General features: G+C 37.6%; 1 protein-coding gene across 1 annotated transcript in view; it reads right to left on the bottom strand.

The window, feature by feature from the left end:
* Positions 1-15,251: 15,251 nt before the first annotated feature.
* LOC113194866 (calcium-activated chloride channel regulator 4-like) overlaps positions 15,252-21,972 on the bottom strand; it is a 40,856-nt gene continuing 34,135 nt past the window's right edge. Inside the window, exon 14 of the mRNA XM_077791554.1 lies at positions 15,252-15,700. Coding sequence (XP_077647680.1) covers positions 15,252-15,700 — 449 coding nt within the window. The remainder of the gene's footprint in view (positions 15,701-21,972) is intronic.

Genomic DNA, 21,972 nt, shown 5'->3' with positions numbered 1-21,972 from the left:
AAAACCCTCATGCTTCCAGCAGGAGGAGGGGAAACACCATTTTGGAATATGCTAGAGCACTTGTTCTTAATAAGGCGTGCCCTCTGGAGAAACTAGTTATCCAGAGCCTACTCTGCTGGGAGTCTTGTCCTAGCCTGTCAGGGGGAAAGGACAACACCCAGCCCCAGTCAACCCTACCCTTTGACGTGGAGAAAGGAAATATACAACTCGGCTCACTCTAGCTGTCCTGTCACATCAATGGTGGGGGAAAAAAGCCTGAGACATACTTGTGACATTCACAATCCAGAGGCCTAATCATAGGATTACAGAACATCTCCTCCCGTACACCTCACCACCATGTTACTAAACACCTGTTTAATTTAGTTCCTTTTACCCAGGGCATCATATCCGTATATGAAGAAATTATAAGACATAGTAAAAGGCAAAATACAATTTCTAAAGACACAGGAAGCATGAAAACCAGACATGACAGGAATATTAAAATTGTCAGGTCAGAAATTTAAAACTATTATATGAAAGGATCTAGAGGATAAAGTAGGCAACATGTGTGAACAGATGAGAAATGTAATCAGATAGAAATTCTGATAAAGGATAAAAAAATTATGTTTGAGGTCAAAAATACTATAACCAAAATATAGAATGCCTTTGGTGAGTTTATTAGTAGATTGGACATAGCTGAGGAAGGAATCTCAGAGTTTAAGGCTATTATCAATACAAATCTCCAAATTTTCAAAACTGAAATTTAAAGAGAAAAAGACAAGAAAACAAATAAGAGAAAGACAAAAAAAAAAAAAAAAGAACAGAATATCCAAGGACTATAGGACAAAGGCATACATACTGTATCACTAGGTGTAATTCCAATCATTGTATAATTCCAGTCGTTGACATTCTGGAAGAGGTAAAATTATGGTGATATTACATAAATTACATATTACATTTATCACATATTACATAGATATTACATATTACATAGATTTTCAGGGGTTATTCAGGAAAGAGATGAATAGTCAGAGCACAGAGGATTTTTAGGCTGTGAAAATACTGTGTATGGTACCATAGTGGTAGACACCTGGCATTATATGTTTGTTAAAACCCATAGAATGTACAAAATCAAGAGTGAGTCCTAACGTAAACTGTGGTCTTCCGGTAGTGATAATGTGTCAATGCAAGATCACCAATTGGAGCAAATATACCACGCTGGTGAGGGATGTTGTTTATGGGGAGGCCGTACATGTGTTGAGGCAGTGGGTATATAAGAAATGTGTAGACATTCCTCTCAATTTTGCTGTGAACCCAAACTGTTTTTTCTAAATTTTTTTTTAAAGTTAGGGATCACAGTTCTCTATCAGGTCCTTATTTACCTGAAGAAGCTTATCTGGGTTTGGATTACCCAGGTCCTTTACTCTTCTTCTTTCTCCCCATTTTGCTAGCTTTTTTGTCTATATTTTACACATTAGTACCAAGGCCTATTTGTATGCATTAGGAGTGTTTTCTGTTATAAAATCTAATTCATAGTGACTTACTCAAATATTGGTATATTATCCATACACAGCACTTCAGGGCTGGTGCAGTGGCAAAATGATTGCACTAAAGACACAGTTTCTTTTCAAATTTCTTCTCCACCAACCTTGGATTGGTGGCTTTTACTCACAATCAAAAGATGGCTGCTGCAGCCACAGGCCCCATATCTAAGCTATTCCACAGGAATGTGGTGGCCCCAACAATGTCTGTTCTTTCATTAGAAAAGCAAGAGTTTGACCAAATCTCCATAAGATGTCAACTTGGATATAATTGGCTAGACCTTCTTTTTTTTAAAATTTTTTGTGCCTTATTTATTTAATTGCTCCTTTTTTTATTATTGGTTGTTCAAAACATTACATAGTTCTTAATACATCATATTACATGGTTTGATTCAAGTGGGTTATGAACTCCCACTTTTACCCCGTATACAGATTGCTGAATCACATCAATTACCCTTCCATTGATTGACATATTGCCTTTCTAGTGTCTGATGTATTCTGCTGTCTGTCCTATTCTCTACTGTCCCCCCTCCCCTCCCCTCCCCTCCCCTTTTCTCTCTCTACCCCTTCTACTGTAAATCATTTCTTCGATTTGTATTATCTTGTCTTACCCCTCCTTTCCTCTTATATGTCATTTTGTATAACCCTGAGGATCGCCTTCCATTTCATGCGATTTCCCTTCTCACTCCCTTTCCCTCCCACCTCTCATCCCTGTTTAATGTAAATCTGTACATCATGCTATTAAAAGGACGGCCTATGGGCCAGATGCCTTAGCATCACCTGACAGTTTGTTAGAAATGCAGAGTCTCAGCAATTACCCCAGACCTACTGAATCAAAATCTGCATTTTTAACAAGATTCCCAGGTGATTCTTATGCACATTGAATTTTGAGAAAAAACAGTGTTTGCCATTATTGACAATAACTGGCACATACTGACTTTGGTTGACTTGGGTACAAATGCATTATTACCATTGACTTCCTGATGACATTCAATAGGCTATGGGTGACAGACTTTACACTCACATAATCCTTCATGCTTGCCATACTTTCTTTGCCAGTCATTCACATCTTTGCATTTCCTTTGTTGGCGTGGCCTTGGGGTTTGGTACAGAGTAAGCTTGTGTATTCATGTCTTATTATGTGTTTCATAGTATTCTTGTACAAACTGCTCAGATACTTCTCTTGTTTCTGGCTGATCCTTGCCATCTGATGACCAAGAGGAGAGGCCCTTCTTTCAGTGAAATACTTCTCCAATTAGTTATTGGCTGGATTGCTTGTTTTTCTTTTTTTCTACATATGTGTATATTAAAGTAATAAAAATCCAGAATCATTATTGAGTCCTTGTTTAGTGAAATATATTGTTTACACAATGGGTTCTTCCTCTGGATAAGAATATATAAATACAGCCTGTTCTTATATACTTTGAGAGATTTTGTTGAGAAGACTGTCAAATAATAAATCAATTTAAATTTCTTTTAGGAAAATTGCTTTTGTAACATGAATCAATAAAATACTTGCTCTGTTTCTTTTAAAAAGTAAATTTCATTAGAATACTTACTTAAGGAAATATATCTCTAAGGAAGAGAGCCTAACAAATAGTGACAACATTAAAAGTATTTTAAAATTTACTCCTAGATTTTTAAAGTGCAGTTGATAAATAGTGGGGATCACCATTAACATGCTGTGGCTCTTGTGTGTAGTAATTTTGAATGACTACAGAGTTGGAAAGCTAGTAAAAACAGAATGAAGTTTAATGGCTGTTAAACAAACTACACAATCAAGAGAAAAAACACTATTTAGGATTAACAGTAGAGGAAAAAACTTGTTGTTTATGTATTAAAAAAATATCAAATTTTTCAGCACCTCCAAAAAATGTGTGTGAGAAGAACAATATTCTGTGGAAAGTGTCCTTCACGCACATGACTTCAAAGAGATTTTCTTTCAGTTCAGGACTCAAGAGAAATATGAGATTTGGAGAGGATTTAGAGTTGCCCAAAAAATAAAATTAGAAATTTCATGATGAGACACTGCTTCACACCGATTAGAACAGCTATCATAAAAACAAACAAAACAGAACAAAAACATAAAATAAGTAATGCCAAGTGTGAGTTGAAATCGGAACTCTTGTGCATTGCTGGTAAGGAATGTAAAATGGTGCAGCCATGTGGAATATGGTGTGGTGATTCCTCACAGAATCAAACAGAATAACCCTATGATCCAGCAATTTCACTTCTGGGTATGAACCAAAAGAATTGAAAGCAGGAATATGAACTAATATCTGTACACACAGGATCATATAACACCACTATTCACAATAGCAACTCAAGTGTCACTGATGTAGATCAAATAAATGAGCAAAATATGATATATATATATCCTTAAAAAGGAAGAAAAATTTTGACATGCGCTATAATATGGATGAACCCTGACAACATTATGTTAAGCAAAATGAGCCAGGCACAAAAGAACAAATTTTGAATCCACTCAAATGGGGTACTCAGACTAGGAAGATTCATAGAGACAGAAAATAAAGTAATGGTTGCCAGGGGCTGGAGAGAAGGGGGATCAGGGAGTATTGGGTAAGGAGTTTAAGTTTTGGGAAGGTGAAAAAGACTTGGAGATGGATAGGGTTGATGCTTGTACAACAGCATGAATGTACCTAATGTCACTGAACTGTGCATTTAAAAATGGTTAAAAAGGTAAATTTTATTTCTTAGCATAATGAAAACAATCAGAGGTTTGAAGGGATGAATTTTTAGCATTTTTATATTATCTGACTTGCTTTTGTTAATGGGCTCAATACTTATCGCAGTGTTCTTTCCTCTACCAGGTGACTTGGTATTTGTTAGGTAGGTTTGTATTTGGTATTTGAACCCGTGTGCCAATGATTCAACAAGTATTTGTTGAGCCCTACTGTCAACAAGCAGACATTTTAGTAGGCCTTAGGGATATAAAAACAAATTAAATATAGTCTTCGATTTTTGTGTGACCCCAAATTAACGTGGAATATGGACACAAAGATAAATGATCGCAGTTTGGTGCAATGCAACACATAACACTTTGGGGTATGGATCTTAAATATTCACCAAAGGCACATGTGCTAAAGGCTTGGTCACCAGACTGTGGCTCTGTTGGGTGGTGGTGGAACCTTTAAGAGGTAAGGCCTAGTGAAAGGAGGTTGTTGGGGTTGTGCCCTTGAATGGAATATTGGGAATCCAGTCCCTTCCTCTTTCTCCCTTTATTTTATGGCCACTGTGAGGTAAACGGCTTTTCTCCACCACATACCCTCTGCCAGGATATTCGTCTTGCCACAGGCCTCCAAACAATGTAGCCAACCAGCCATGGACTGAAATCTCTGAAACTGAGAACCCAAATAAACCTTTCCTCCTTTTAAGTTGATTTACCTTAGGCATTTGTCACAGCAATAGAAATCTGACTAACACATAGCAGAAATATATATATATATATATATATCACTGTAGTTGAGAATGCATGTTCTATCCTGGCTTAATTACTTTCACTGGTACTATGATCCTAAGCAAGTTGATAGATATGTTTGTGCTTCACTTTTCTCGTTTATAAAATTCAGGTAATAATGATTCCATTCTCATAGACTTGTTGTGAGAATTAAATGAGTTCATATCATAAAAATATGAAAACAGTGCTTGGATCTAGTAAATGTTTATTAAATCTAGCAAGGATCAGCTTTGGCCATTTACAAGGCAATAGTAGTAGAAGGATATAAGGTAACGATTTTGTCTTCTTTTTTCCCCCTCTACTGAATCCTCAATGATCAGGAGATGATATGACACATATAAAGAAATGTTATTACTTTACAGTTGAGGAAAATGAGGTTCAGAACTATTAAAGAAAGAAGAGTTTGGGGGCCAAGTGGGTAGGTGGTTAGAAGAAGTAATACCTCAACAGGAACGTGATAGATAAATAAATTTGCCATGAAACAGTGAGAGGGAGGGAGCAGTCATTCCTGACAGAGCAGTGTGATAGCCATGGAGGTGAAGAAGCATGGACTATCTGAGGAGCAATCATTCGTGTAGTATTTTCAGGTTGTAATGAATGAGGTGAGGAATGGTCCAAGATGTGACCAGAATAATAGATAAGTTTATTGTGAGATATTTAGTTTAGTAATTGCCTTCCTGACACTGTGTCAGGTGCTTGGATTGCAGTGACTACTATTCTAGTCTTTGGGATCTTATATGAACAACCTGAAATGCCATCCTGTGAGGATTAGACTATGGAGTCAACTATGGAGAAAACTGTGTCATTGACTTCATAAAGAGTTGGAAATCTTTTAATAAATGTTGCAACCTGATTAGAGTGTATGATAGATGTGACTCTGCCAGGAGATAGAGGATGCACTGGGCAGGGGCTGAGGGGACCAGCTTCTGATGGTGCTGACTAGAGAGCAAACAGAGGGAAGGGTTTGCTCTAATCCAGACAAAAGAACATAACACCCAAACTAAGGGGTGTTGATGGGGATAGAAAGGAGAGCTATGAATTTTGTAGGTCATTACAGTACATATTCTCTAGAACTTTGTGACTGAGGGTGAAGAAAGCCATGAGAGGACTCTCAGCTTTATAGTTTGCCTAGGGAGGTAGAATGTTGGGACACCCTAGTGCTACCCATTCAAGGAAGAAAGTAAGAAGACCAGATTAGGAAGAGGGAGGAAGAACCATATTTATTGATTCAGTTTTGAATGAGCTGAGTTTGAGTCATCAAAGGGACATGTAGGTAGAAGAGACTTGTTTATCTATTTGTCTATCTATAATCTCTCTATTTCTCTATCTATCCATGTATACACTTATATACTTACACACATATCCACTTACAAAATAAATAAGCATGTAAATAAATGTGTGTGTGCTTGTGAGTGTAGCAAAAGAGGGTATTAGAATAGATTATCCTTAAATTCTTTTTCAGTTCTTAAGTTCTGTTAATTTTTATCAGGATCACATTCACTAATTTTTATCAATTATTGGTTAACTGATAATTTTGACCCCCAAACAAAAAAAATTTTTTTTGATTCTTAAATTGCAGCTAGACTTCTTGGAGAGACTGGAATTCTACTCACACCTATTTCTTTTAGGCTGCCAGCACCCTTCTTCTAGGTTGTTCATATACTTAGCTTCCTCCTTTCTACCTTTGCCTTCTTCCTATTATCAGAGGAAAAATAGAAACAAAAACAAAGATAATCATCATAGATTGAAAGTTTTAAATCCCATAGGTGACTTTTCACAATCTGAAAAATTTTGAAAGGAACTGTTTGAAAAAGGTCTTTGGAAACCTCTTTGCAAGTTTGAAAATGTACTGTCTGGGTTGAATCATGTTTTCCCCAAATTCACAGGCTGTAGTCCAACTCTTAGTCACTCAGAATATTGCCTTACTTGGGAAAGGGCCATTGCAAATGTAACTAGTTAAGATGAAATCATACTGGCCTAGGGTGGCTCCCTATTCCAATGTGACTGGTGTCTTTATACAAAGGGGGAAATTAGACATAGGTCCTCAAACAGGGGGAACACCAGAAGTATATAAAAATGAGAGATTGGATGATGTGTCTACAAGTCAACCAGTGCCAGAGAACCACTAGATGGGTGTAGAATAGATTCTCCTTCATGGCACCCAGAAGGGACCATCCTGCAGACACCTTAATCTTGAATGCTAGTCTCCAAAACTGAGAATATAATTTTTTTCCATGCAGTTTTTGGTACTTTGTTGCAGTAGCATAGAAAATAGAAGGACTAACATTTTGCTTCTCATTATTCTTTAACTTTTTAAACTTTATTAGCTGCTTTTTGCCTTAATTATAGGACTTAGAATTATGAAAATCAGAGTTGAAACCAAAATTTTTCTGAGAAAAAAAACAGTGCCTCATCTAATAACTTTTCTCATAACGTTAAAAGGAAAATGTAATTGGTTCTTAAACCTGCATTTGAAGCATTACATTTCTGTTAAATAACTTTCAAGGGTAATTGAAGCACCGTTTCTTCTCTTAGTCTAGTCTGGTTTGTAGTTCCTGGGAATACATGAAATCCATTTATGTTCTAGGCAAACGTTTCCATACGTTGGTCTAATCTGAAGGGATGCCCATTGCTACTGATCCTGTTTACTGGTATTATTAAAGTTACAGTGCTACTCATGCTATCAACTCACCTCATTTCTTACCTATCAGCAAAATTGATTCTTGATGTTTCACAAGGAAAATAGAAACGCCTAGATGTGAATTTCATCAAATGCTTGTCTTCGCGTCTACAAATGTGTCTTTATTTGGACTGTTTCTATTCTCAAGCCTCAGGAACACCACATATTACATTTTTAACAGTTAATCTCTCTCTATTTGTGTTCTCCAACATTGTCTTCTAGTATTTAGAAGATGCACTGTTCTCTCTTTTTTTTAAATTTTAATTTAATTTTTTTTGTAGCTTCTTCTCTCCTGGCTTCCTACTCCTCTTATCAGCATTTGAAAATAATACAGATTTTTCTCATCTTTAAAGGAAAAACCCAATGACCTGCCGCGTCCGGCTAACGGGAACTGAGTCCGGCGAGAGACGTCAAGGTTAAAAAATAAAATAAAATAAAATAAAAAAAATCACAGGACACCAAGGTTCTTCATCCAGGAGTCTCCAGAGTCAGCACTTTATTACTCACATCATCTCCTTTTATACCCCCAGCAGCAGAAGTGGAAAGTTACCCAAAAGAAGGAGGGAGAGGGGAGAAATTCGGTTGTGACATCTGCCATTGTTAGCTAAAGGTCAAGACATTCCCGTGGAGCACATATGTCTCAGGCGGATAAACAGGAGAACCGCAAGTCTGCGTCATGGCCTTGTGAGCTGGCCACTTTGACATGCAGAACAAGGAATTGGGGGCTGGGCCCCGGGGCCAGGGAAGGCCTGCTACCAGCAATGACCTGGATATATTGTTTCAAGCAATGAATAATTTAGTATACTTATCTTACTTGACCTCCTTGTAATACCTGATGTTGTTGATAATTTCTTATTTTTTTAAAAATGTGTCCTGTCTTGGTTTTTTGTCCTCCTCTTGACCACCTCCTTAAAGGTCAGGTCTTCTCAAGAGTTGATTCTTGGCTTCCTTCTTGCCTCCCTCTCTATTCCAGTTGCTTATCTCACTCTGGACCATGCTTCCATTATTTCTATATGCTGATGATGACCAATTTTAATGTCCAGCCTGGATTTCTTAGCAGCAACCCTTGCTGCAAGAGGCAATGAAATAATACTTTTGAAGTGTTGAAAGAAGAAACAGTGAAATATAGCATCTTTAATTATCACTTAATTATTAGGGTGAAATAAAAATAAGTCAGATATTTTAGGCCTCATATGACCAAACACACATGCTAAATGTACTTTGGGACCTGGATTGCAGCCAGGTGGTAGAGTGTGTGCTCAGTATGCCTGAGGCTCTGGGTTTAATCCCCAGTCCCTGCACCACTCCAAAATAGCTCTCTTGGAGGAAAATCTCCAGCAAGCAACAAAATAACTCTAAAAAGGATCAATAAGATGTAATAAAAATTTAAATGTCAGTAAATAACAGTAATTTTTGTCTAAATAAGCATGACAACAAATGTATAATGAATTGCTTAACCTCTAAAAACTACCAACATGAGGCAGATTGGTGGTATAGTCCATAGAGAGATAAGAGCCTATTAAAGCATTTTTATGGTACAGGACAGGATACTTTAATCTGAAGCAGGTGTTCTTTATTTCATCCAAAACTGTAGCACTGGTTTTAAGTTGCATCAGGAAGTTTTACAAGGAAATGGTTGCAGCGTTTAAAACAAACTATTCTAGAAAGCTTTGGAATGTTTTTTGGAGGAAATTTTACAGAGAAATAGTCACAAGAAGGAAGTGTATTTGATGGTTCAAATAGAGTTGTGTATTGAACAGGGTTGCTGTGTGTGATTGTGTGGGTAAGACGTTGTACAGCTCCAAGGGATTGCATTTATGTTGGAGTCTCAATGGTCCAAGTGGGCTGTCTTGGATAGTGGTGAGGAGGGGTGCCAGAGACCCTTAGATGACTGCCACCCCCTGGGATATCTTGGAATAGCTAATAATTGTTCCCTAAGATTTGGAAGCAGGATACCCATAATATTTCTTCTAAATTATTTCTCAGAGTTCCTATAATAACCTAGTTGGATGAAGAAGATGACAGTTTCAGTGTTTGCAGAAGTAATTACTCTCAAACCAAGAATAAATATTAAAACATAGAAAAAGTAAACTTAAAAATTGAACATCTCAGGTATCTCTAAAAATAGGTTTAAAACCACTTTGGTTCATAAGTTTTTAGGAAAGAATATTTTGGTTCGGGTTTTTGCCATCTTATTCAAGTTAGAACTCAAAACAAGGTCCATCAGTCTTCACAGCTCATGAGAAAGATCTCAGTTCTGATTGTATTTAGTGTAACCTGAGAAAGATCATCTATCTTTTCAGAACCCCAGTTTTCTTTTTCTGTGTAATGTGGATGATAGTATTTTACTAAGTTATCTGATGATATAAAAATAAAAAATTTGTAAAGAGCTAAGAAAATGTCAAGAACCAATGTGAAATCTACAGATGTCTACTAGGAATTTAATTTACCTTTTAGTTTTCAAAAGAGGACCATGTTAAGAAACTTTTTACCTCATCAAAGCATTTTAGCAAATACTAATTTCTTAGTTCAGAAATGTTTAAAATTGAATGCTTAGCTTTGTATACTAAGAATTGATCGTTAAAATTTGGTTGTGCTATCTGCTCTTTGAACCCATATTTTCAAGTTAAAGGAATATTTATCTTTTCTAGAATCCATAAGGTACCAATAAACAAACACCTCTATGCTGCAAGAAATTTTATAGGGAATGAGCAATAAATAGTAGCTTTGGAATCACTAAAGAAGACTTCAAAAGTGAGCATCTATTATATATCATATATCATCTTTTATGTCATCCGGAAATTGAATACAAGAAATGAGTACATGTAGAAGTCAGGTACAGAGAAACAATTCACATTACTGTAAGCCCAATCTCTGTATTATCTTGTATTTTATGGTTGAGAGTAAGTTTAGAAAATTAGAGTCTTTCATTTAAGATCCTGGTCTTTCTCTTCTGTTTGCACTCAGCTAGTGGACTTGTATCCTTTACATTGAGGACTTTAAAATTTTTACCTACACACAAATTTTAACCATAAATTCAGTTTCCTGCATCCTCTACTTGGATGTCCAATAGAGTCTGAATTTCAAAATGCCCTAAATTAACTCCAAATCTTTTCATTCCTACTTTTGTCACTTTTTCCTTGTTTAATGATCCCCAAATTTATGTCTCTAAGGCACTCTGGCTGTCGGCTATTGAGTTTTAGTGAAATCTCTTTCACTTACCACCCAGAGAAGCAGTGTTGTGGATGTTTGAATCCCCTGTCCTTGGAGCTACGAGAACCATTGTTACTATCTACTCTGCCATCTTCCACTATCCCAATGTTTTTCTTTGAGAAATGCCTAATCAGATCCCTTGCCCACTTTAAATCTCAGAAACCAAGATGAGTGAGGGAAGAGCCCACTAACAATCTGTAAATTGTGCACAGCATGGAGGTGACAGCATGCTTGTAATGACCAAGGAAAAATTGTGGATGAATAGGAGGAAGAGTGTGACTAGCTGAAACTGGAGGCAAAACAGAGCCCAGACCACTGGAAAGACTTTGGTAACTATTCTGAGATGTGAATCCACAGGAAAGTTTGAGCAGAGGAGTTGTGCATTCTCCTAAGTGTTCTGAGATAGCTCTGACTGTGGTGTGGTGTAAATGGTGGAGGATTGGCACTTGTCACCCATCCTGTGTAAATTCTGATGTATCACAGAGGTATAGAAGGACCCAAGTAGGAAGCTGTGGCAGGTGAGCAGTTATGGTGACAAGGACAGAGATATTGTGGAAGAGATAGTTAATGTGTGTAATTCTGAACATAGTCTGAGGGTATCATGTACAATATTTCCTGATGGTATAGATGGGTGTGGGATTGGGGAATTTGGAAGGAAAGTAAATCTAGATTTTTGTCTAAATACTTGGAAGGATGAAACACTCATTAATTAAAAAGGAACAACTGTTAGTGGAGAATGTTTAGAATCATCATTTTTATTATTATTACTTTGCTCTGGGAAGGTTTTGGCTTCTGACATATTTTAATATTAGCCTTTTAGGTACATGGCTTTTAATTTTTTTCCTTCCATTCTGAGGCTCTATTTTCATTCACCTTTCTACTTCAGCACTAAGTGATGACGTCTGGTAAATAGTAGGATTCAATATGTCAGTTGGGCTAAGATGGGCAGATAGTCCTAAATGCTAAGATCCTTGAGCTTCAGAGTTAACAAGTTCTAAACATGAGAGCTGCCATGAATTCAGCACTAAGTACATATAGGAACAGGACCCAAAACCTGCCATTATTTAATGGAATCCACAAAATACTTGGAGGTAGGCTCAATTGTCCCAGATTGCAGATTACAATACTGTAAGTCTGAATCCAAAGTGTTCTTTTAAAATTTTAAAAACTTTTTTCCATTTCATATGTACAAGGTTTAAAATATAAAATAGTTCTATAATACTTATAATAGAATTTAACAATTACTCTACAAATAAAGCCTCTCTTGGCTTCAAACATACTAATTCTTCTAATTTCCACTTCTCTATACTGTACTTCACAGTCAAGATTCTGAAAGAATCTTTGTTCACTCTCTTTATTATTTCTTTGTGAGAATTGCATTTATTAAGTTCACTGATCACTTTGTGTTGCTAAATTCACTGTCCATTTCTCAGCATTAATCGAAACAGTCACTTGCTCTTTTGTGCTTGCTTCCTGTTCTGCCTATGACCCCACAGTCTTGGAAAATCACAGTTGTCTTCAGAAGTCTTTCCTAGCCTTTTGTTGTTGTTGTTTGGTGTGGGGATAAGTCAAGGGACAGCTCTTCCTCCCTATTCAATCTCAAAATACATCTATTAGTTTATGAAAATGGCAACTTCAATTCATCTGAAATTGTTTTTCCTTAGGCTCCTTACTGAACCAACAAACAAGCATTATAGAAGATTTACAAGATTGAGATTAAAGTGAATACACAGACAATGACACATGACTCTGCAGTACAACAGGGGATTGGGCTAGAAGTCTTAATCAGTGCCACCAGTGTGGAGTGAGGGTCACCATGTCACAAGAGCTCATAGCTTCCAGCTTTCTGCCTATTAAAATTACTAGGCTGAGGACAAGGACCACTCACTACCACATGAGGAAATTCCTTGTGATTCCACCATGTGGCATGATTGCATATTTCTGTGATTGTTCAGGCTTTGCTCAGGCAACTTAGATGTATTGAAACTGCATCTGGCAGAAACTGTGATTCTGGGTAGAACTGGTGAGAAGTTCTATGCTCTGTAGTATTCATAGTGGTTCTGTTTCCCTAATGGAATCTGGACTACTAACAGGAATTGGCTGTTATGCTAATCTAGTGCTATGGACTAAATTATGCCAAAATTTAGTAGCTTAAAACAATAATTATATTTTCTCCATGATTATGTTGGTTGACTGGGATTAAATGAAAGGTTTGTTTGCTGGTTATTCTTGAAGTCTAGTGATTACAAATGGAAAAACATCTAGAGGCTTGTGTAAATCTCTGAGGGCGGGTATTTAACTTGTGACACTGTGACTGGCTAACTCCAGGGCATCATCCACTTGGATGGCTGCTGTGACAGGTTTTTTTCTGTTCAGGAACCCTTCAGAGAGCTAATTCTCTGAGGTTGGTACAGGAGCTGTTCCTTCCCACATAGGGCTGACTCTCTTCTTTACTTGGAAACTTAGATTTACTTTCTGTTTCTAGATTCCTAATCAGAGGTGATGGGTCTACGTGTCTGTACCCAAATCTGATACTTTTTCTTGATTAACGAGACCTACTATGAGACCATGGAGGGTACTTTGTGGTTTTATTGGACCCTACAGAGTCCCTACACAACTGGGGCTGTTGCTAGTTTTTCCTGCAGCATAGGTAGGGCTGGCTTTGTGGATATGGGGTCTGTGCAGTTGTTCAGAGCTTTGTGCTCAGCAGGACTTTGAACTTGGTTTCACTGTTTTTGAAATTGCTTGAAATTTTGCTGTTGTTTTGAAATTCTCAATAATTTTTTAAACAGAGGCCTCTTGTTTCCATTTCCTACTGGGAAACAAGTTATTTACCTGTCCTGACTATAATAATAACAATCATTTGGTTATCTAATTCTAACTAGTTAACAACTAGTTACTTATAGAAATCTGGTAATAGAACTAATTCAGAGCTAGATCTTGGTGGGAATAGCCCAATATAGGGATCTGCCTGTGCCTAGTTATTATACAGTAGCATCACAAAGGGAAACAACCATGCCAATAAGCTTTGCCTTCAGAGGTATGGGGTGGCTGGGTGGGAAGGATACTGAGAAAGTCTGATTCAGTAGTATCACTATTGCTAACCCAGAATCTCAGGCCTTCATTCCCCTCTTTGTAAAATTCCAAAGTGTAACAGGCCTTTTCTATGTTCTCCACATTGACCTATATCTCTCTACCTATTAGCAGTAGTTGAACAGGTGCTAACCTGCAAGAAGGAGTAAGACTGCAATATTTGTTCTTCCTCAACAACACAATTCTTGTTATGGTTCGGATGTGAGGTCCCCAAAATATTCAAAAGTGAGAGAATGCAAGAAGGTTCAGAGGAGAAATAATTGGGTTGTGAGAGTCTTAACAAATCAGTGAATTAATCCCCGGATAGGGATTATCTGAGTGGAAACTGAAATGGTAGGGTGAAGCTGGAGGTGGTGAGAATTGGGGGGTATGGCTTTGGGGTATATATTTGTATCTGGCAAGTGGAGACCTCTCTCTCTACTTCCTGACCCATGTGAGTCACTTCCCTCTGCCACACACTCTACCATGATGTTCTGCCTCATTTTGAGCCACAGAGAATGGAGCCTGCTGTCATGGACGGAGACCTCTGAAACCATGAGCCCTTAGTAAAGTTTTCTTCCCCTACAGTTGTTTTTGGGACCTTGTGACTCTGAGTTATGAATGAAATTATTTTTTACATATTTTAGGTTTTTTCTCTGAAAACAGTCAATACACAGTAGCTTCAATAATTCCTATGATGAAAGTAACAGTACATGGGTAGGTATGGCTTTTTAAGGAAAAATACGCGTATGTTTATATTGAACTGAAATCAGAAAAAAACTATTGTTTGACAGGTGGTATCTGATTTTTTTTAACTGCTACCTTCCATATTTCATGAATTGCAACAAATATGATTATAGACATTTCAGTGCTATAGTGGAGCTTTTAGGTATAATGCCATCAATTTATACCAATGGCACCAAAACCAGTGAATTTCCACAATTATCATTTATTTGATTTTTTGTAATTTTTAAAAAACTACTTAAATTGACAATTTTAACTTTGTCATGAAATTTGAAAATATTATTTCTGAACGTTTTGCATCAGAAAAATAATACACAGCTGGGGCATCAATAAGAAAAATGTCTTTATCACTACATATGAAAAGTCAAAATAGTGAATAAAACTATTAACTGAAGTATTGGCAGTTTTTCACAAATTCATGCATGTTTATATTTAATCATAGTATTCTTTTTAGACCTCTTAAACTTATCTTTTATAAGTGTAAATTCATACAGGCTGAATTTAGAATTTCAGAAATATACTTTACTTATATGTTTTTGTTTTTTTAAAACTCTGTTGTAGGTCTTCTTGAAGAGTTTCTCTTCTTTAAGATACAAATAGTGATACTTAAAATAATACTAACAACCACAACACACCCCCCCACTGATAGCACCACTGTAGAAATATTAACTCCAGAATTATGATTAGGATGACTTTCACCAGGATTAGAATTTGGTTGGCCTTCATCAGGAACAGGATCTACTTGAGGGATAAACAAAGCCACTTGTGCAATATTGGATATTTTTGATGTCAAATTGCTTTTGTCTACACTTTGAATGGCAATGAATATGTGGGTTATGTTTTCTTCTGAGATGTTTCCTGGTTTAAATGCAAAGGTTTCCTTGGAGTTCGCCTCTTTTGGTGATAGGTCGGTAGTGTTCACTTGAAGTGCATCATCAAAATTGTCTCTTAGATCAATGATACTTCCACTTATTCTTATGATATACTCTCGGACTAAGGAAAGAGTTAAAGGCAGTTTAGTAGCTGTAGCACAGATACATATAAATATTTTTCCATTTACTCTCTTTTTTTTTTGCAGATTATTATTTTTTTTTTATTGGTCGTTCATAACATTACATAGTTCTTAATACATCATATTACACGGTTTGATTCAACTGGATTATGAACTCCCGCTTTTACCCCGTATACAAATTGCTGTATCACATCAGTTACCCTTCCATTGATTGACATAATGCCTTTCTAGTGTCTGATGTATTCTGCTGTCTGTCCTATTGTCTACTATCCCCCCTCCCCTCCCCTCCCCTCCCCTCCCCTCCCCTCCCCTTTTCTCTCTCTACCCCTTCTACTGTAAATCATTTCTTCCATTTGTATTCTCTTGTCTTACCCCTCCTTTCCTCTTATATGACATTTTGTATAACCCTGAGGATCGCCTTCCATTTCCATGCAATTTCCCTTCTCACTCCCTTTCCCTCCCACCTCTCATCCCTGTTTACTGTAAATATTCTTCTCAAGCTCTTCGTCCCTACCCTGTCCTTGTTTACAACCCTTATATCAAAGGAGTCATTTGGTATTTGTTTTTTAAAGATTGACTAGCTTCACTTAGCATAATCTGCTCTAATGCCATCCATTTCCCTCCAAATTCTATGATTTTGTCATTTTTTAATGCAGAGTAATACTCCATAGTGTATAAATGCCACATTTTTTTTATCCATTCATCTATTGAAGGGCATCTAGGCTGGTTCCACAGTCTTGCTATTGTGAATTGAGCTGCTATGAACATCAATGTAGCAGTGTCCCTGTAGCATGCTCTTGTTAGGGCTTTAGGGAATAGACCGAGAAGGGGAATAGCTGGGTCAAATGGTGGTTCCATTCCCAGCTTTCCGAGAAATCTCCATACTGCTTTCCAAATTGGCTGCACCAATTTGCAGTCCCACCAGCAATGAACAAGAGTGCCCTTTTCCCCACATCCTCGCCAGCACTTATTGTTGTCTGACTTCCTAATGGCTACCAGTCTTACTGGAGTGAGATGGTATCTTAGGGTAGTTTTGATTTGCATTTCTCTGACTGCTAGCGATGGTGAGCATTTTTTCATGTACTTGTTGATTGATTGTATGTCCTCCTCTGAGAAGTGTCTGTTCAGGTCCTTGGCCCATTTATTGATTGGGTTATTTGTTATCTTATTGTCTAATTTTTTGAGTTCTTTGTATATTCTGGTTATTAGGGCTCTATCTGAAGTGTGTGGAGTAAAGATTTGTTCCCAGGATGTAGGCTCCCTGTTTATCTCTCTTATTGTTTCTTTTGCTGAGAAAAAACTTTTTAGTTTGAGTAAGTCCCATTTGTTGATTCTAGTTGTTAACTCTAGCGCTATGGGTGTCCTATTGAGGAATTTGGAGCCCGATCCCACAGCGTGTAGATCATAACCAACTTTTTCTTCTATCAGATGCCGTGTCTCTGATTTAATATCAAGCTCCTTGATCCATTTTGAGTTAACTTTTGTGCACGGCGAGAGATAGGGATTCAGATTCATTTTGGTGCAAATGGATTTCCAGTTTTCCCAGCACCATTTGTTGAAGATGCTATCCTTCCTCCATTGCATGCTTTTAGCCCCTTTATCAAAAATAAGATAGTTGTAGTTTTGTGGATTGGTTACTGTGTCCTCTATTCTGTACCATTGGTCCACCCGCCTGTTTTGGTACCAGTACCATGCTGTTTTTGTTACTATTGCTCTGTAGTATAGTTTGAAGTCTGGTATCGCTATACCGCCTGATTCACACTTCCTGCTTAGTATTGTTTTTGCTATTCTGGGTCTTTTATTATTCCATATGAATTTCATGATTCTTTTATCTACTTCTACAAGATATGCTGTTGGGATTTTGATTGGCATTGCATTGAACTTATAGAGAACTTTTGGTAATATCGCCATGTTGATGATGTTAGTTCTGCCTATCCATGAGCAGGGTATGTTTTTCCATCTTCTAAGGTCTTCTTCTATGTCTTTCTTTAGGGTTCTGTAATTTTCATTGTATAAATCCTTCACCTCTTTTGTTAGGTTGATTCCCAAGTATTTTATTTTTTGGGGGGATATTGTGAATGGAGTAGTTGTCCTCATTTCCGTTTCAGAGGATTTGTCGCTGATATACAGGAATGCCTTTGATTTATGCTTGTTGATCTTATATCCTGCCACTTTGCTGAATTCATTTATTAGCTCTAATAGCTTCTTTGTAGACCCTTTTGGGTCTGCTAGGTATAGAATCATATCATCTGCAAATAGTGATAATTTAAGTTCTTCTTTTCCTATTTTTATGCCTTTAATTTCTTTTGACTGTCTAATTGCTCTGGCCAGTGTTTCGAGGACTATGTTGAACAGAAGTGGTGAGAGAGGGCATCCCTGTCTTGTACCAGATCTTAGAGGGAATGCCTTCAATTTTTCTCCATTCAGAATGATGCTGGCCTGTGGCTTATCATAGATTGCTTTTACAATGTTGAGGTATGATCCTGTTATCCCTAATTTTTCTAGCGTTTTGAACATAAAGGGATGCTGTACTTTGTCGAATGCTTTTTCTGCATCTATTGAGATGATCATATGGTTCTTATTTTTAAGTCTATTGATGTGGTGAATAACATTTATTGATTTCCGTATATTATTTTTTTTTTAAGAGAGAGTGAGAGAGGAGAGAGAGAGAGAGAATCTTCAATACCTATTCTTCAGTTCTCGGCGGACACAACATCTTCGTTGGTATGTGGTGCTGAGGATCGAACCCGGGCCGCACGCATGCCAGGCGAGCGCGCCACCACTTGAGCCACATCCCCAGCCCCTGATTTCCGTATATTAAACCAGCCTTGCATCCCAGGGATGAATCCTACTTGATCATGATGTATAATTTTTTTGATATGTATTTGAATCCGATTTGCCAGAATTTTATTGAGGATTTTTGCGTCAAGGTTCATTAGAGATATTGGTCTGTAGTTTTCCTTCTTTGATGTGTCTTTGTCTGGTTTCGGAATCAGGGTGATTTTGGCCTCGTAGAATGAATTTGGAAGTTCTCCCTCTTTTTCTATTTCCTGAAATAGCTTGAAAAGTATTGGTGTTAGTTCCTCTTTAAAGGTTTTGTAAAACTCTGCTGTATACCCATCCGGTCCTGGGCTTTTCTTAGTTGGTAGTCTTTTGATGGTTTCTTCTATTTCCTCTATTGTTATTGGTCTGTTTAGGTTCTCTATATCCTCCTGGCTCAATCTGGGCAGATCATAGGACTCAAGGAATTTATCTATGCCTTCACTATCTTCTATTTTATTGGAGTATAAGGATTCAAAGTAATTTCTGATTATCTTCTGTATTTCTGAAGTGTCTGTTGTGATATTGCCTTTTTCATCCCATATGCTAGTAATTTGGGTTCTCTCTCTTCTTCTCTTCGTTAGCATGGCTAAGGGTCTGTCAATTTTATTTATTTTTTCAAAGAACCAGCTTTTAGTTTTGTCAATTTTTTCAATTGTTTCTTTTGTTTTAATTTCATTAATTTCAGCTCTGATTTTAATTATTTCTTGCCTTCTGCTTCTTTTGCTGTTGTTTTGCTCTTCTTTTTCTAGGATTTTGAGATGAAGTATGAGATCATTTATTTGTTGGTTTTTTCTTTTTTTGAGGAATGAACTCCAAGCAATGAATTTTCCTCTTAGAACTGCTTTCAATGTGTCCCATAGATTCCGATATGTTGTGTCTGTGTTTTCATTTAACTCTAGGAATTTTTTAATTTCCTCCTTGATGTCTTCTAAAACCCATTGATCACTCAGCAACCTATTGTTCATTCTCCAGGTGATGCTTGATTTTTCATTTCTTCTTTTATCATTGATTTTCAGTTTCATTCCATTATGATCAGATAAGATGCATGGTATTATCTCTACCCCTTTGTATTGTCTAAGAGTTGCCCTGTGACATAGTATATGGTCTATTTTTGAGAAGGTTCCATGTGCTGCTGAGAAAAAAGTGTAGCTACTTGATGTTGGGTGGTATAGTCTATATATGTCAATTAAGTCTAGGTTGTTAATTGTGTTATTGAGTTCTATAGTTTCCTTATTTAACTTTTGTTTGGAAGATCTGTCCAGTGGTGAGAGAGGTGTGTTGAAGTCTCCCATGATTATTGTATGGTGGTCTATTAGACTCTTGAACTTGAGAAGAGTTTGCTTGATGAACACAGCTGCACCATTATTTGGGGCATATATATTTATGATTGTTATGTCTTGTTGGTGTATGGTTCCCTTGAGCAGTATGAAGTGTCCTTCTATATCCCTTTTGATTAGCTTTGGCTTGAAATCTATTTTATTAGATATGAGTATGGACACTCCTGCTTGTTTCCGCGGTCCATATGAGTGATATGATTTTTCCCACCCTTTCACCTTCAGTCTATGTATATCTTTTCCTATCAAATGCGTCTCCTGTAGACAGCATATTGTTGGGTCTTGTTTTTTGATCCATTCTACTAGCCTGTGTCTCTTAATTGGTGAGTTTAAGCCATTAACATTTAGGGTTATTATTGAGATATGGTTTGTTCTTCTATCCATATTTGTTTATTGATGTTACTAAACCTGATTTGTTATCCTCTTTGACTACTTTCCCCCCTTTACTGTCCTACCTCCCATTGTTGGTTTTCAATGTTATTTTCCCTTTCCTCTTCCTGTAATGTTTTGCCAAGGATTTTTTGAAGAGATGGTTTTCTAGCTGCGAATTCTTTTAACTTTTGTTTATTGTGGAAGGTTTTAATTTCATCTTCTAACCTGAAGCTTAATTTCGCCGGATACACGATTCTTGGTTGGAGCCCATTGTCTTTCAGTGTTTGAAATATGTTATTCCAGGATCTTCTAGCTTTCAGAGTCTGCGTTGATAGATCAGCTGTTATCCTGATTGGTTTACCCCTAAATGTAATCTGCTTTCTTTCTCTTGCAGCTTTTAAAATTCTCTCCTTATTCTGTATGTTGGACATCTTCATTATAATGTGTCTAGGTGTGGATCTCTTATGATTTTGCACATTCGGCGTCCTGTAGGCTTCTAGGATTTGGGATTCTGTCTCATTCTTCAATTCTGGGAAGTTTTCTCGTATTATTTCACTGAATAGACTGTTTATTCCTTTGGAATGGAGCTCTGTGCCTTCCTGTATCCCAATGACTCTTAAATTTGGTCTTTTGATATTGTCCCATAATTCTTGGATGTTCTGCTCATGGTTTCTTAGCAGACTTGCTGAGCTGTCTATGTTCTTTTCCAGTTGAAATACTTTGTCTTCATTGTCTGATGTTCTCTCTTCTAAGTGATCTACTCTGCTGGTAGTATTCTCAATTGAGTTTTTAAGTTGGTTTATTGTTTCCTGCATTTCTAGAATTTCAATTTGTTTGTTTTTTATTACCTCTATCTCCCTGTGAAATTGATCTTTTACTTCCTGGATTTGTTTGTCAATGTGATCTTTCATTGTCTGATTTTGCTGTCTCATGTCTTCCTTGAGACTCCAGATCATCTGAAGCATATATATCCTGAACTCTTTATCTTATATTCCATCTGTTGCAGCTATTACCTCTTCTAAAGTTGAGTTGACCTGCATTGCTTGTGGTCCTTTCTTTCCTTGTCTTTTCATACTGCTCGCGTTTCTTTCTGCTTGGTGCAACTGTTGTGTTTTTGAAATTTACCCCCTATTTATTTATGTTGCTCTTGTATACTTGAAAAGTCTCCCTTGCAGGTGCGGGCAGCGGCTGTGCCCCTACTCCAATTGGGGTGACGTGTCTACCACGCTGGCGGCTCTCTGGGCCTGTTCCGGGAGTGGAAGGCGGCTCTGCTCTGTCCCTATTCCAATTGGGGTGTCGTGACACAATGCTGGCAGGACGCTGGGCCTGTTCCGGGCGTGGGCGGTGGGCTTAGCTGGCGGGATTCCACCTAATGGCAGTCCCTAACCTCCCTGCTTGCTAATTAATGGCTTCTCTGAGGCGCCACGCCTTCTGTAGCTGCGGGGCAGGCCGCGCGAATCAGTTGGCCTGGATCTCCGGGGTCCTGCTGCTGGCTGTTTTGATGTTGCAAGCTGTTGGAGAGTGGTGGTGTATACTTCAGCTTTCCCGGATGGTGGCCGCTGACTGCCTCGGTGGAGTGTCCGCTGTGGGGGATGGGACTGTACCGCTTCCTTCCCCTTCTGAGATCCCGTGCTCGGCCCAAGGGTCCCTGTGGGCTTGGCTGGTGGGATTCCACCTAATGGCCTTCCCTAACCTCCCTGCTTGCTAATTAATGGCTTCACTGA

This window comes from Urocitellus parryii, chromosome 11 (assembly GCF_045843805.1).
Source record: "Urocitellus parryii isolate mUroPar1 chromosome 11, mUroPar1.hap1, whole genome shotgun sequence".
Classification (NCBI taxonomy): Eukaryota; Metazoa; Chordata; class Mammalia; order Rodentia; family Sciuridae; genus Urocitellus; species Urocitellus parryii.
This window is presented reverse-complemented; position numbering and strand designations above follow the sequence as displayed.